At 41.7% G+C, this 17,424-nt stretch overlaps 1 protein-coding gene across 2 annotated transcripts in view; it reads right to left on the bottom strand.

The window, feature by feature from the left end:
- Positions 1–17,424, bottom strand: part of MORC2 (MORC family CW-type zinc finger 2) — a 43,935-nt gene that overhangs the window by 22,269 nt on the left and 4,242 nt on the right. For both annotated transcript variants that reach the window (XM_012508075.2, XM_003258090.4), the window contains exons 2-5: positions 11,130–11,183; positions 9,269–9,303; positions 2,886–2,954; positions 2,254–2,344 (exon numbers count right to left, since the gene is read on the bottom strand). In XM_012508075.2, the coding sequence (XP_012363529.1) occupies positions 2,254–2,344; positions 2,886–2,954; positions 9,269–9,303; positions 11,130–11,183 (249 nt within the window). The remainder of the gene's footprint in view (positions 1–2,253; positions 2,345–2,885; positions 2,955–9,268; positions 9,304–11,129; positions 11,184–17,424) is intronic.

Consider the following 17,424-nt stretch of genomic DNA (forward strand, 5'->3'; position numbering starts at 1 on the left):
ACTGGCATGCCAAGCACACAAATGAATGTCATGCCCCATTTCCCCAAACACTCAGGAAAACTCCCAGGACACTATTCAAAGATACCCTGGGGGCTGCCAAGTCCTAGTTCTCCTCCTCCAGTACCCAAAGTGCTGGCAATGCTCCTTGCCCTGACAATTTCACACACCACCTCCTCCTCCTTCCCTAAAGCGTATGGGGAGCAAGTAAGGCACGTTATCTTGCCTTCTTCCCTAAAGCGTATGGGGAGCAAGTAAGGCACGTTATCTTGCCCTAATTTGGCAAAAACTCTCACTTTGTGCCTCTATCTTCCTTCTGTCTTTGATTCTGACTTCAGCCTCTGAATAGCAAAAGCCCCAAATATCACTTCTCTACTGGCTTCCTTGCTTCTCAGCCCTATTCTCCCCACAAATCACCTTCTCCTGAAACTTAATTCAACTTCTGAACTGGTTTCAAGATGATTTTACTGTCTACTCTGAACACTAGATGGCTCCATCTCAATGGGACCTTCACAAAAGTCTTCCACTGAAATATGCTAATAACACTCAACTTCTATATGCTTTCCTTCCCAGTCTGCTAACCACTTTGAGAGTCACATTTCATTTGCTTCTGAACCTCACTCTGCAAAGAACAATGTCAGAGGTTAGAACCCCATTTTCTAGAGTAAGAAACAGACATTCAGGGAGGTGAAATGGCTTGCCTGAGGCCATTAAGAAACAGACATTCAGAGAGGTGAAATGGCTTGCCTGAGGCCACAGAACTGACAGAACCAGGTAGGAGGAGGCTGACCTACAATCTAGATGAAAAGTCAGGGCTTCCCCTAATTCTAGGAGACCTCAGTTTTGGGGGATTTAGATAACCTGCATCAGAATCATATGATTACAGGTGATTCATTTCATCTGTGAAAAACAGACTCCTAGCCCCTACCCAGATCCACTGAATCAGGCCAGCAATCTGCCATGGAAACATCAAAGGAGGAGAAATAAAGGCAGAAACCAGGCTCTCACAGCAATGATAGCATGTAATCCTTAACCTACTTGGTATGCATTATCATCTCAATTTACAAAGGAGGAAGCTGAGGCTTAGAGACGTAGTAGCTGAAGTGAGATTTGAACCTTAGCTTGTCATTTAAGTGAAATGCACAGCAGTTCCATTTTGCAGTCAGAAAGACCTGGTTCCTACCCTAGCGCTCTACACATAGGCATTTTTATGCCTTTGGGAAAGTAACTTCACCCTTATAAACCTCAATTTCTTCATCTGAAAATGAGAATAATAGTACCTACAACCTCATAGGGCTATCATGAGGATTAAATGAGATCATTCGTGTGCCTGGCACATGGTAAGCGTCTGTTATTACCATTTGGTTCCTGCCCTGAAAGACAAATCACAAAGTCCGGATACCAGGTCCTGATTTCTTCAGAAGTACTCTCTTTCTTCTCCATACGCCCAAAGCACACTGCACACAAGGCCCAACTGATGCTGCTGACTGATCAAACCACCACCCTCTCTCAAACAAAACAACACGTTTCCACGACAAGACTGGAAACGTGACTCACAATTCCATTTGCACAAACTCCAATTCCACTAAATCTTATTCCATCCAAAGGTATGTACAGCTGGAAGTGAGCGTTTCAGAAATAGAAACCTTTCTCTTGGGGCTTCACTCAAAACCAGAACAACACATTCCAAACACTAACCAAGTGGGAACCAAGGCTAAGAAAAAGTCCCATGGGATTTGAAGACATTAGGTAGGTCCCTGCTATAAGGGCCTTGCAGTACATTCAGCATCCTCTGGGACGGCGGGCTCACATCTCTCTTCCTTACCCTGGATCCCCAGTGCCTGGCACAAAGCATGACATGCAGCAGGTGCTCAGGGAACACTGCTGCACAGTAAGGCGACCCCTTCATCATCTCAGATACATCCCAGCACCACAAGAGAGTCACTCACATCCTTGACCACAGGGTAAAAATAAGAATTTTCAACAGGAGAGGTGCAGTTCTAGAGCACTGTGCCAAGAGAAACGTACAGCCTCTCCTGCCCTGTTTTTGGATGTTCATACTTTTCAATCTGTGGAGCAAACTCAGCTGGGAACAGCTGGTAAGCTACTTCAAAAACCACCACTTTCTGACTTTCTTCCAGTTCCAGAATTATAGTCAATAGAGGGACAAGGAGAAGGAAAGTTTTCATCCAAGAGCAGCAGGACAGCATTGCTGGATTTTGTTTGAGCCCTGTGACAAGCTTCTAATATACCTACGATTTTAACCCATTCCCGTACTGCCCAATCTGAGTAGACTCAGGTGTTCGCTTGGCCGACTTCCCAAACTGAATCACACTGGCAGCATCACCTGAAAGGGCAGACACAAGAGAAAGTGAAAAGTTTGCATTTCTTTCCCAGGGTCCTCAAAGTCAAAGGTCTGAGCCTTGTTAAATCCAAGCAGGGGTGTGTATCTGCTGAAAACCTCTCTCCAAGGAAATTCACCACCATGAAGCACATGGAGGCACAGCTTTGCCTGGCCTGTCGGTACCTCCATCACTGTGACCTATGTTCTATTCCCAGAATGTGGTAAGACAGCTAGGGGAGGCCTCTGTAGGTCCAGCTCGAGAATGTTGTGCAAGCTGATAAATACAATGCCAAGAGACAGGTAATCTGATTGACTTAAGATTGCCTTTCAGATCCTATCTCCCATGTTAGGACAAGACCTGGCAAATACATTAGTAGAATTAAGCCTGAGATGTTGCAACAGACTTCTTACTCCCCAGGTGGATCTTCTAGACATAACATTGGAGGCAACAGAAAAACAAGTTCACATAATAAGTATTTTGTAAAAATGGTTACATCGCACCCCCCTACCCCCCACCCCACAAAACAATAATCTCATCACTTACTTGGATCCATTCCTGCTCCATCATCCAAAAAGCAAAGCATAAATCCTCCTCGAAGGTCCTCTCGTCTTTCTGTAAAAGAAGCAGCTGCCATTACTGGGCCGTTACCCATCAGAGGGTAGCAACATGCCTATGATCAGAAGGCAGATCAATGTGAAGCTTGGTCCAAAAAGGTCAGGTCAAGCCTAAGCTTTCTATGCTGGTGTGAATTAAACTTCAGGGTCCTTGAGGTTGCAAATTCCCATCCAAGGTTCTCCAATGTTTTCTAGTTCATGACAATGCTTGGGAGAACCTATGAAGTCAGGAATATCTGGTCCAGCATCTAATCATACCCACCACCACTGAATATGCACATACCTCACACATAACTCAATCATCCTATCCTTCTGCTCGCTCCACCTGGATTACTATCACTTCTGCCCTATGCCATAGACCCCAAGCACTAAAGTACTCCAACTACCACACACCGTACTTTATCAATACTGCTCAAACTCAACAGGATGCCTCCTTTGTGAATTAAGTCTGGGGTGGCCTTCAAAGTGATGAAACCAGACATGGTATGGGCACAGCAGTGGAAGCTGCTATCTAAAAGATGAAGTACTGTGTCTATACATGATCATCCCCAGGCTGACTGGCATTCTGGGCTATCTGCATTTACTGTCATATCCCCTGCTAGCTATGGTCCTTGCATGGGCTCCCCGACCCAATAGTGAGAAGGCACATGGTACAGTGTGGAGGTGCCTCGTTCCTAGCTGGACCTGCCTGATGGGAAGAAGGAATGGTCCTTTGACAATAAGATGCACAGCAGCTGTGGTGGGGTTTCCTGGCCAACAGAAAAGGAACACAATAAACTATGGCTGCCATTCCAGTGAAAAGAACCTCTTCTCTCAGCAGTTGTCTTCTGCGGCAGCAAGTGGTTAACTGAAAGTGGTCTGGGTCCAAGCATGTCATGGTCAATGGAGAAGCGATTCCCGAATATGGAAACAGGCTATACTAGCTTCCAAGCTGCCTTTTGACCCAATGATGAAGACTAGGTGAGCAAAAGAGAAACCAGCCTTGGAATCAAGGAAGTTGGTAGACATGAAGAAGAGAAGGATGTAAGGCAGAGGTATAGGCAGGAGACCCACACAAGCCAAGCAAGCCAACTTCCCATATAGATGCCATTCAGTCTACTGACTGGCACAGGGATAAAGGTAGTATTTCTAAGAGGAAAGAGGTCTGTGTAAGGTACTACAAGGGCAAGCCCAAGGCTGCTCTAGAGCCTGGTCCCTGATGATTTTTGAATCCCCGCCAAGCTTCAGTTAACCAATTTTGTACAACTATCTAAGCTGAGAAATCTGTTTTAAATGTTCTTTGTCCTTTCTTCAGGCTAAAAATTCAAGTGAGTAGGGACTGCCCTCTGTTAAACAGACTTATTAATGTAAATTAAAACGCTAATTTTTTTTTTTTTTTTTTTTTGAGATGGAGTCTCACTCTGTTGCCCAGGCTGGAGTGCAACAGCGCGATCTCGGCTCACTGCAACCTCTGCCTCCCAGGTTCAAATGACTCTCCTGCCTCAGCCTGGAGAATCAGTAAGGCTATAAACCACAGAGATTTTTGAGTATCACTCAGCGTTCAGGAAGCTGAACATTAATTACAAGTGCTTCTTGAAAGTACAAGGTGAGGATCTTCCTGGAAGTACTACTGGTTAGATAAAATTTCTCCTGGTGGCAGTGCCTCTCATCAAGAGTCTGGGGAATCCAAATGAGATGTGGCAATCAAGAATAAGTACAATAAAAGTCCAAAAAGGCTTCAAAATTTCCATCTGGAGGAAGCCAAGTGTCATATGGAGACTCAAACTGGGTCAGGTACAGAGAATGGTAAAAGTAGCATTCTAAACCTAGCCAAGAGCCATTTGCTGTACACTACAGCCACAAAATGTGCAAGAAGGCTCTGCTTTGGGATCTAGAAATTGATTCACGCCAAGCACCTCTGAAAACTCCCCAAGAACTACTGGCATTCTTTGGACACTGCCTAAGAAGTTACTTTCTAGGCCCTTGTGTTAGGACAGAACTCTCAGGCTGCTTTAGCATACAATCATCAGTTAACAGTGGGGCTGGCATCTTTTTCTGGCTCCAGGACTTCATTTCAAAGCTTTTTCGTGTAGTTTAAAGGGTAAGAGATGACACTGGGGGGATCCTCCTGGCTACATAGTAACTGACAGCCTATAAATGGCTAGTAGTGTCTAGGTCCATGGTCACATGCAATACTGCCTCAGGGTCAAGAAAGACTAAGAGAGCATTGACTTCTTCAACTTTGTAAACAGACAGTGTGGTCTCTTCACCTTGTTCTAATGCTTATGCCAATCACTTGTTTATTTAATGACTACTTAGTGATCAGCTCTTCTGTGCCTGGTTATGATGAGGACAAGAGCAGTGAACAGTACAGATGGGATCACTGTCTTCATGGAGCTTACATCTAATGGATTCTACTGCCTGCAGCAGATAAGCTAGGAAGTAAAGGACAGGAGGGTTTAAGCTGAAGGAAGCTTAGAAAAGTATTGGCTAGAGCAAAATGTAGTATGGGTAAGAATTATCCAAAGAGCTTGTGAAAATAGATTCTGGGCTCCCCCTGGATAGTCTGGGTAGGTCTGAGGTGGGGCATTCGCATTTCTAACAAGTTCCAACATGATATTGACAACATCTGTGGGCGGGCCACCCTTTGAGAAGCACTAAACTAGAGCAAGCAAGAACTTGAAGGCGTCCTTGCTCAAAACTATCTCCTCATATATTCCACCATAGAGATAGATTCCTATCACCTGATATTTAATCAGTCAACTGAGTGATATCTGAAGCCTCCAAAGATAAAGGAGGGGGACGCTTCTGGATGAAAAGTCTAAGCAGCTGGGGGTTGTATGTTCCCTGCCTCCCATCACACATCTTGAAAGTTAAGACAGAGAAGGCAAAGCTGAACTGCCTGCTTTGCAGCTGTGCTTCATATCCTGGGAACAGCTCTGTAAGACTGTCAGAGCCAATCTGAAAGTCTGCACATCTCCCAAAATGGCCAAGTCTGGCTTCTCCAAGCCAGACATTCCTCATCTAACTCCCACTGGGAAGAAGAAAGAAAGAAAGCAGGAAAAGACAAAAGATGTCAAATGGAGCTATACATCCAAAAGTCAAAGGTGATAAAATAATGGTATCCCTAGGAGAGGCTGTAATAAAATGACATCTAAGTTCTTCATCATACTCTGCAATCTGTTTGAGCAGTATTAATTGCAGTTTCATTTGCTCCAATTTTCCATGTGTTAATCATTGCCCTTGCATCACAAAAAGGATCTTTCTTCCAAGGAGGTGGCACTACCTACCCCAGAAGGTCAAGAAAGTCAACAAAAACAGTCTGCTTATGACAGGCATATTATGGTCTATAATAATAATCCAACTAATAATAATACGCTTTGGGTAAATGAACACCTCTACACTTTGAGAGGCTGGCTCCTTTTTTGCCCTTTTTAGGTTTAAAAATGGTCTTTAAATGTGACTTTGTGGTGACTTCAAACTACATCTGATGTTTGGGAAGATTTCCAAGTCCAGTTATCAATCTAGTTGCAGAAGTGGAGATAAGAAAATACTTTCCCCCATGAACTAACAAGAACTTTATAGTATTAAGATTATTACTGGCCACGCGCATTGGCTCAGCCTGTAAGCCCAGCACTTTTGGGGGCCGAGGCAGTCGGATTACTTGAGCTCAGGAGTTTGAGACCAGCCTGGGCAACATGGTGAAAAAATATACATACAAAAATTAACCGGGCATGGTGGTATGTGCCCGTAGTCCCAGCTGCTTGGGAGGCTGAGGTAGGAGGATCACTTGAGCCCAAGAGGTGGAGGTTGCAGTGAGCCGAGACAGCACACTGCATTCCAGTCTGGGTAAAAAAAAAAAAAGATTCCACTGACTGATTTCTCCTGTTGAATGTGTTAATAAGGAACTGTGGTAGAAAAGTGTAGGGTTAAAGATCCCTCAGCAAAGAATCCCAATCTCCTGGTACTTGAAGTAAATCAAGTCTTTTTCCAAAATGCTATGGTGCTTAGTGCTTCTATCACACCATTTAATCCTTAACTGTCTTGACTGTTCCCTCAAGATCTAGTTATTGTTCTCTAATTATCTGTAGTGCACTAATTGTCTCTCCAATTAAAGACTAAGTTCTTAAAGCAAAGACCCCCATCTCATCCTCTCTGGACATTTCCCAAAGCATAACAGGAGTTGTACTGAGCACAGAATAAAGACACACTGGGTCCTTTTTCATTTAAATTGAAATCCAACTTCATTCTGAGAGTCAGGAACTAAATTTCCTTGCTGAAATTTACCCACCAAATGTAGTAGGAGAGGGCAGAGATGATCTTTTTTAAAAAACATCTTCCAAGTAGACTTGACCGTTATGATTTGTACCTTCAACATCACTTGGAGAAGAGGCCCATTCTCTGCTTTATCATCTGTGCACTGATTAAATGAGCCCTATTTTTCCAGCGGTAGCTGTTACCACTCCTGAGAAAGCACGCTCAGATGTAAGACACATGCTTTGGCTTGGAAAGGCACCTCCAACTGGCCTGAGCGTTTTTTTTTTTGAGACGGAGCTTTGCTCTTGTTGCCCAGGCTGGAGCGCAATGGTGCGATCTTGGCTCACGGCAATCTCCGCCTCCCGGGTTTAAGCGATTCTCCTGCCTCAGCCTCCTGAGTAGCTGAGATTATAGGCATGCACCGCCATGCCCGGCCAATTTTGTATTTTTAGTAGAGATAGGGTTTCTCCATGTTGGTCAGGCTGGTCTCAAGCTCCCGACCTCAGGTGGTCCGCCCGCCTCGGCTTCCCAAAGTGCTGGGATTACAGGCATGAGCCACCATGCCCATCCCTGGCCTGAGCATTTAGTAATCATCTTCTAACATTCTTTTCCTGTGTGCCCCTATTTCCTGTTACTTTCTTCTAGAAAGAAAAGAAGCCTTATTTTTACCACTTTGGCAGAGCCTTTTGAACAAAAGGCTTTCAGAATTGAAGCAGTACAGCTGACTTTAAGCTGCTCTGAGGATTTTCTTTGCTCCAAAGTATAGCAGACATGAGAAATTCATCAAATCTGGGGCAGATTCTTCATAATTATATGACATTAGTGGTTCTGAGAATTACTACTTAGTTGTGTGCTTGTTCCCTTTCATCAAAAGGGTCCATGAAGAGGGGTTATTTCATTCCCATATAAACATACAGACTTCTCAGAACCTAGTCCATGCTACTCAAAATATCACCTCACATATTTCAGAGGATTTCAGAAAAGTCTGTCAGAAAAAAACACATCACACTAGTCAAATTGTATTTCAAAGCTGTCTTTTGGCCAGGTGTGGTGGCTCACACCTGTAATCCCAGCACTTTGGGAGGCCGAGGCAGGCAGATCACCTGAGGTCAGGAGTTTGAGACCAGCCTGGTCAACATGGTGAAACCCCGTCTCTACTAAAAATACAAAAAATTAGCCAGGCGTGGTGGTGGGTGCCTGTAATCCCAGCTACTTGGGAGTCTGAGGCAGAAGAATTGCTTGAATCTGGGAGATGGAGGTTGTAGTGAGCCAAGATCGTGCCACTGCACTCCAGCCTGGGCGACAGGGTAAGACTTTGTCTCAAAAAAAAAAAACAAAAAAACAGCTGTCTTCCTCCATTCTGCTTTCAAATTTTTAGTATTCAAATGACTAAAAAAGGTGCCAGTACAAATACCAGGCAGAAAGCAAACTATTAATTAGTTAATTAATTAAAAGGCCAATGACTGTTGCACTCACTCTAGGAAAAGGAGAAGATCTTACTACAAAACAGCAGAGCCAAATATGCAAAACGAAATAGGATGTTGACAGGTGTAAATTCCAAGCCAAGCAGCCTTCCTTTCTGACACCTCTGAGAATAACTTAGCAAATCTCAGAGCCAATCCAGTTACTGCTATTTTCTGCAACTGATACCAGCAATTCTCCAAGTTGAGCCTAGTGCTCACCAAGAGTTCAAAACAAAGTGGCCTCCAACAAGATCTCTCCTTGGCTGCAGGTACTACAAACCTTGTTCACCTATTAACTTCTACTAGTAAAATAACTTTTGGTCATTTCACTCTCTACTCTTCCACTCCATCACTTCCATAACTCTACTGGTAGCTATTTACATAGATTTGGATACCTTGTGTTAGCTTCTTGAAACCAATATTCTTGGTTTCTATGCCTGACCAGAGCTGACCATACCTGACTACAGCTGCCCTTTTTCTACCTATGACCTGGAATAATCATGCTATCTTCCCAGGCTCCCGAATCCAGTTATTTCCCACTCAATTCTTCTTAGGCACAGTAATAAATGTATTAAGATGAACTAGACATTAGAAGGACTAAAGCCTGACTTACCTGCATAAATATCTATTCTGGTGGCATCAGCATCTCTGCAAAGTTAAAAGAATCATGTGAATTAATATGAAATATCAACCATCAAAATGCATAGTGATTTCAGTAGAATGCAGAGTATTTTGAGTCTGTTTTCAGGAAGCCATACAGAAATTCTATAGACATTTAGAATATTTTTTACTTTTATACTTGACAACACAATTTTCTTTATATATCTGTAAAACATTTCTGAAGCCCCAAATTACTGAAGATAATCACATGACATGGGGCCTAGATATTTTTTTTTAATCCTGATTTTGTGGTAAAAACATCTATAGGATAAGCAAGAATATTTCCCTTTATACCCTTAGAAATGATTCAAATATATGTTTTTCTCACTCATTTGATTGCAATCATAAAAAGATGTTCCAATAACTTGTCCATTTTTTCTTCTCATCAAGATTTTAAGAAAAAAGGAAAATAATCTCCCACAAAACCTGTGAAAAATCACTTCTCATGGTATACACACTGCAGTCAGCAGACTGATTCCTGAGCCCATAATCTTAACCTCCCTAACCTTGAAAGGAAGTTGGGATACCCCTGCCCCATTAGACTCCAACCATTGGCTGAAATTATACAGATTCAGTTATCAATGAAGACTTCCATAAAGGCTCAGAAGTAATTTAGTCCAATTCTGCCAACTGCAGGCAAAGAAAATGAAACTGTTTCATTGGTTTTACATGCAAAAAAATCCACACAGCTCTACATATACGTATTCTCAAATATCTAAAACATTTTCAAATATGAGCGATACTGGCAAAATGTATACACAAGTAAGAATACATACTCCTAAGAATCTCTATTTTACCATATGATACACAAAAAAGCAGCCTACCACCACACATCATGGTCTCACTAAATTAACAAGTGGCAAATTCAAACATAGTTCCATTACCCTACAACATTTTTTAATTGAATGGAAAAATGATGAGTCAACCAGGATTGAAACAAAACAGGACTTTTCTGGTTAAACAACTAGCATACTTCCATGAGCAGTCCAGCTAATAACAATAAGTAATTAGAATAAGTTTATTGTATACACAGAGGTAAAGAGGAAATTATCAGCGAGCACATTAACTGGAGATGTTTGAAAGTACTTCTGCTGTCAATTTTCATCCTCTTCCTTCATTAGTCATCAAAACCTAGTCAGTAAATGATGTGTCTGAATTTTATGTTTGCATTCAGGAGTAAGACTGAGACAGTATTTTCCTAATTATAAACAGAATCTTGATATGGACTTGGATTTATATCAGCAGTAATCCAAACTTCTATTCAGTCTTACACAGTAACATGTATATGTTTCTATCACTAAGAGCTCAGTATAACAGTGCTGACCAATGATTCCTTTCAAGCACAGCTGCTACCAATGAAAGACACTGATCATTTAGTTATCTGACAAATATACAATTTGAGAAGACACAGAACTTTGGCATAGTTTTAAAGACATTAGATGTTGTACTATCCTGGAAGCACAAATTAAATCAGAGCCTGCTTGTCCCATTAATATGATTCCTAAGTGTCTATCTTAATTCCCTGCATTTTACTACAATTATCTTGCTCTAATACACAAGGGAAGTGGTTTTGGAGGTGATAATTCACTATTTTTAGGCTAGAACACAAAGAACGATTAGTGAATTTATGAAAGTGGAAGTTATCAACTAATGTGCTATTAAAAATATTATTTTTAGTAAGAGGCCTCCTAGGAGTTACAGAATGTCTACATTCTACAGAAACATCTTCCTCTCAAGTCTTCAGAGAGCAAAGGTCACAGCTACCTAAAGTGTTTCCACTTCAAGCACAGATTGTATGCCTGAAGACTACATACCTTGCATTATCAACCAGTTCAGCAAGAGCACCAAACAAGAATTCGTGAGTGGTTCTGAAATGATAAATACTAAAAGTCAGCAAAAGAATTATGAGTTGAAGTTATAATTCCTAATAAAAAGCCATGGTTATAAAATATTTAAGTTTTTTGAAAAAAATCTTAAAACCACCATTTGCATTGTTGATTTATATTACTCAAGGCTTTCCAGAGCTCCCCAATTCCCCTCAATTGTTAATCTTTAACAAGTCCTGCCATCTATTCAGAAATGATTATTCTTCCTATTTTGAGTCGGGAAACCCACCCTGAAGCATTGAGAGTCCTATGTGTAGTAACTGCTAAAAGTGTTTTTCACTATTCATATTCTGCCTAGAAAAATGCCTGTATATTTTATTTTTCATTGCCTTAACCAGGAGTCAGTTTCTGCGTATCTCAGAGCATGAATTTTAAGAATATATCTTATGCATAAATATTGAATTTTGTTTTTTGTTTTTTCTTTGAGACACGTTCTTGTTCTTGTCACTCAGACTGGAGTATAGTAAGTTTTGAATAACATGGTAACTGTATTTACTCAACACAAACTTTGAGCAGCCTCCCAGAGGAGATGACCACTGGTTCCCCTCCTTGAAGGGGTTAATTTTAACAGGGGCCCTAGGCAACCACACCAAGCAAGCTCTTGTCATCCTAGAAGGAACTGTTGGAAAGGGTCTTGGATTACTTTTTTTTTTTTTTTGAGACAGCGTCTGGCTCTGTCGCCCAGGCTGGAGTGCAGTGGCACGATCTTGGCTCACTGCAAGCTCCACCTCCTGGGTTCACACCATTCTCCTGCCTCAGCCTCTCAAGTAGCTGGGACTACAGGAGCCCGCCACCGTGCCTGGCTAATTTTTTGTATTTTTAGTAGAGACAGGGTTTCACTGTGTTAGCCAGGATGGTCTCAATCTCCTGACCTCATGATCCACCCGCCTCGGCCTCCCAAAGTGCTGGGATTACAGGCGTGAGCCACCACGCCCAGCCGGATTACTTTCTTTAATGTAGAGAAAATTCTGGTTTTAGCCAAATTCTGAGAAAGTCATAAAATGAGTTATTCTCTTTACCTTCTCTTTCAAATGGGATATTTTTGCATATAAATTACACAAAAGTGTATGAGCTTCCTTTCTTCACTGGTAGATGACACACAAGTATTGGTAAAACAAAATGCTAATAAGTTATACATTGAGCATGTGCAATTTATACTGTTTAATTTGTGCTCTTTTCCACAATAGTCCTCATATCAAATTAGGATGTGTCCACATAGAACCACCCAAAAAAAAAAAAACACTTGACTTTTGATTAAATACAAAATTAACCCACATAATACATGACCATCAATTTTTCAAAAATATCCATGTTACTCCAACTTTTTTGCATAGAGTTCCAGCCAAAGTAAAAAGTTTCAGCCAATTTTCAGTTAAAGTAAAAATTTTTTAATGAAATATATCAATATTAAATAACCAGCATCTAGGATCTCTGATCGCTTACCATATTGTAAACAAAATGTAAAACATTTATTAAATAAACATCCATAACTAAACTCTCCAGGAATGTTGTTTTTTCTTCCTCAAGTAACTCCAAATTTTTACAAATGCAATTTTTTTGTTTTGTTTTGTTTTTGAGACAGAGTTTCACTCTTGTCACCCAGGCTGGAGTGCAATGGTGTGATCTTGGCTCACTGCAGCCTCCACCTCCTGGATTCAAGTGATTCTCCTGCCTTGGCCTCCAGAATAGCTGGGATTACAGGCATGCGCCACCACACCCAGCTAGTTTTGTATTTTTAGTAGAGAGGGGGTTTCACCATGTTGGCCAGTCTGGTCTCGAACTCCCAACCTCAGGTGATCTGCCTGCCTCGGACTCCCAAAGTGCTGAGATTACAGGCCTGAGCCACCACACCCGGCCTACAAATGCAAATTTTGAATTAAGCTATCACTTCGTGGAATTATAGGAAGACCTTTCCCCCAACAAGATCAGTGAATATATATGTTGCTGATCCAAAGGCAGCATGACAAATATGTTATAACCAAAAGAAATTTTATCATCAATTCACCTAGGAAATAGAGTTCAAATTCGTCTGGATAAAATCTAATTAATTATACTACAGGGAAAAGACAGATTTAGTTTTTTTGTTTTTTTGAGACTGCCCAGGCTGGAGTGCAATGGCATGATCTCCGCTCACTGCAACCTCCGCCTCCCGGGTTCAAGCGATTCTCCTGCCTCAGCCTCTTGAGTACCTGGTATTACAAGCATGGGCCACCATGCCCGGCTAATTTTTTTGTATTTTTAGTAGAGACGGGGTTTCTCCATGTTAGTCAGGCTAGTCTTGAACTCCCAACCTCAGGTGATCCGCCTGCCTCGGCCTCCCAATGTGCTGGGATTACAGCCGTGAGCCACCACACCCGGCTGGAAAAGACAGATTTCTCAAAAAAAAAAAAAAAAAAAAAAAAAAGTACATAAAACAGCCATATGGTTTTTTTTGTTGTTTTGTTTTTCTGTTTTGAGACAAAGTCTGACTGTGTTGCCCAGGCTGGAGTACAAGCAGCGTGATCTCGGCTCACTGCAACCTCTGCCTCTAGGGTTCAAGCGATTCTTCTGCCTCAGCCTCCTGAGTAGCTGGGATTACAGGCGCCTGCCACCATGCCCGGCTAATTTTTTAAAATATTTTTAGTAGAGACAGGGTTTCACCAAGCTGGTCAGGCTGCTCTTGAACTCCTGACCTCAGGTGATCCAGCCGCCTCGGCCTCCCAAAATGCTGGAATTACAGGCGTGAGCCACCGTGCCCGGCCCATATGTTTAATTATTAAAAATATCTGTCTTGTGCCCCCTCAGTAAAAATTTTAAAAAAATTTTAAAGAACAAAAAATATGTCTCTAGAATTACCACTTTAAATTCTTCAAATTACCAACTGAATAAACAAAAAGTATTCTGTAAACTACCCCACTAAATAGGGAGAAATAAGCTTAAAAATTAAGGTGACTTGCCAAAGGTAATGTTGGTTAAAAGTGAATCTAACATTTGTTCTCAAACTTTCAACCAGTCATTTTCCTATCAAACATAAGTAACTTAGAAACTTACAAACTGAATTCATTTTATATACCCTAAATATTTTTAATTTTGAGGATTGTTATATAGAAATATAAAATAACCAATTTTATCCCAATACTTCTCATTTCAACATGAGTTTGTACTTTTAATGTAAATCAAGGAATCTCAAAAATACAGCTACCAGAAAAAAACAAGAGCACAACCATAGTAAGTATGAGACCACATCTTGCATCAGAATGTACTAACTTCAGAATAAATAATTAAGTTTCCAGTCTTTGGTAGTGAGAATGGTCAATCTGAATATTCTGGAAAACTAATTTTGACACCCTCTGCCATTAGGACAAGAAAACCAAAACAGAAATTGCAACTGCTTCTTAGCAATACGTATTTTCCAATAGCATCCCACAAGAATGAGAAATTTAGAATGCAATAAGCAGATCTCAAAAGGGCAAGCACAAAGCACCTGCCACACAGTGCTTAGAAATGTGCCTTGCGTGGTGGCTCACACCTACAATCCCAGCACTTTGGGAGGCTGAGGTGGGTGGATCACTTGAGCTCAGGAGTTTGAGACCAGCCTGGCCAACATGTTGAAACCCTGTCTCTACTAAAAATACAAAAAAATTAGTCAGGCGTGGTGGCAGATGCCTGTAATCCTAGCTACTTGGGAGGCTGAGGCAGGAGAATTGCTTGAACCCAGAAGGCGGAGGTTGCATGCAGTGAGCCAACATTGTGAGATCACGCCATTGTACTCCGGCCTGGACAAGAGCAAAACTCCGTCTGAAAGAAAGAAAGAAAAGAAAAGAAAAGGAAGGAAAAGGAAAAAAAGAAAGAAAGAGAGAGAGAGAGACAGAGAGACAGAAAGAAAGAAAGAAAGAAAGAAAGAAAGAAAGAAAGAAAGAAAGAAAGAAAGAAAGAAAGAAAGAAAGAAATGTGCCTTGCATATTTAGAACTTTCAAAAAATTCTAAACGGGTAGGGTGCAGTGGCTCACACCTGTAATCCTGGCACTTTGGGAAGCCCAGGCCAGCAGATACCTTGAGCCCAGGAATTTGAAACCAGCCTGGGCAACATGGCAAAACCCCCGTCTCTACAAAAAGTAGAGAAATAAAAATAAATTATTATTTATAATAAATAAATTAGCCAGGTGTGGTGGTGTACACCTGTAGTTCCAGCTACTTGAAAGGCTGAGGTGGGAGGATGGCCTGAGACTAAGAAGCGAGGGTTGCAGTGAGCCAAGACTGCGCCACTGCACACCAACCTGGGTGAAAGAGCCAGATCCTGTCTCAAAAAAAAAAAAAAAATTCTAAATGGTCTTTGTTGTTCCACACAGTCTCAATGCTGTTCCATGCATACATACATATTTCAGATAAGCTAACAGTAGCCTTTACATTGTAGCCAAAGGGTACTTTTGTGATGGCAGTACATATCATAAAAGAGGCCTTTTGTGACCACTGTTGGTAAAGTCAGAGATAATACTCAGAATCTCTTCCAGACCTCCAACTGATTAAACATAGATCTTCCAGATGCTAAAATCAAGAGTTCTAAATATTTCTTAAAATCATAAGAATCAAAATTATACCAACTGCATAAATTCTTTTTTCCCAAATAATATTCCAAGAGTACACTCATTGCTAGCTAGCATTTGGGATAGAATAAACATCAAAAGAAATTCTTTTTTTTTTGAGACGGAGTCTCGCTCTGTCACCCAGGCTGGAGCGCAGTGGCGCAATCGGCTCACTGCAAGCTCCGCCTCCCAGGTTCAGGTCATTCTCCTGCCTCAGCCTCCCGAGTAGCTGGGACTACAGGCGCCCGCCGCCATGCCCAGATAATTTTTTTGTATTTTTAGTAGAGACAGGGTTTCACCATGTTAGCCAGGATGGTCTCGATCTCCTGTCCTCGTGATCTGCCTGCCTCGGCCTCCCAAGGTGTTGGGATTACAGGCATGAGCCACAGCACCCGGCCTAGAAATTCTTTTCTTCACAGACCTAAACATCCTTTGAATGTGATCCAAGAAAGGTCAACTGGAAAAAGACAAAGATTTTTTGAAAATTTGTTCACTTTCAACTGATTATGGCTTTTTTTTTTTTTTTTGAGAGATGGAGTCTTGCTCTGTTGCCCCGGCTGGAGTGCAGTGGCATGATCTCAACTCATCACAACCTCTGCCTCCCAGTTCAAGCGATTCTCCTGCCTCAGACTCCCAAGTAGCTGGGATTACAGGCACAAGCTACCATCCCGGCTAATTTTTTGTATTTTTAATAGTGATGGGGTTTCACCATGTTGGCCAGGCTGGGCTGGAACTCCTGGCCTCAAATGATCCACCCACCTCGGCCTTCCAAAGTGCTGGGATTACAGGCATGAGCCAACCGCGCCTGGCTGATCACAGCTTTTATATCACTTGTGTCACAGTATAAATAGTTTGCAGCTTAGCATTTCCAGGGACAAATTCACGTGTAAATTAACTTGTTATGTAAGGAAAATGGTCTCCCTATTTACATTCATCCTGAATGTAAACCAATAGATCATCCATAGGCCCATCACACAGTGATACCTTCTGCTGAGTTCCTGGACGTGCTGACAACAGTTAATTGCCTTAATTGCTAGAAAATAAAGCTGAGAAATTCTAGAGCAACCATTTTACATTTAAATGGCTTTAATATATTTAAGGTATGAGCCTACTCCACAGGCTTAAAGTAATAAATAATCTGAGTCTCTGAGTTGACAGGCTCCTCTACATTTACTTCACATACCCATAAAACTCAGAAAATAGGGCTCGGTGCAGTGGCTCACATCTGTAATCCCAGCATTTTGGGAGGCCGAGGCAGGCGGATGATGAGGTCAACAGATCGAGTCTATCCTGGCTAACACAGTGAAACCCTGTCTCTACTAAAAATACAAAAAATTAGCCAGGCATGGTGGCACGCGCCTGTAGTCCCAGCTACTTGGAAGGCTGAGGGAGGACAATCACTTGAACCTGGGAGGCGGAGGTTGCAGTGAGCCGAGATGGTGCCACTGCACTCCAGCCTGGGTGACAGAGCAAGACTCCATTAAAAAAAAAAAACAAAAAAAAAAAACCAGAAATACATGCCCAAGATGTTAAGTCACTAAATGTGCCAATAAAAATAAATAGCAGACATCTTATATCTAAGCATCCTGCTCTGTCAGACCACTTAGCAGTACTGCAAACAAAGTGACTTAATATATACATATTATGCCAAAGGAACATCA

This window comes from Nomascus leucogenys, chromosome 7b, assembly GCF_006542625.1.
Source record: "Nomascus leucogenys isolate Asia chromosome 7b, Asia_NLE_v1, whole genome shotgun sequence".
Classification (NCBI taxonomy): domain Eukaryota; kingdom Metazoa; phylum Chordata; class Mammalia; order Primates; family Hylobatidae; genus Nomascus; species Nomascus leucogenys.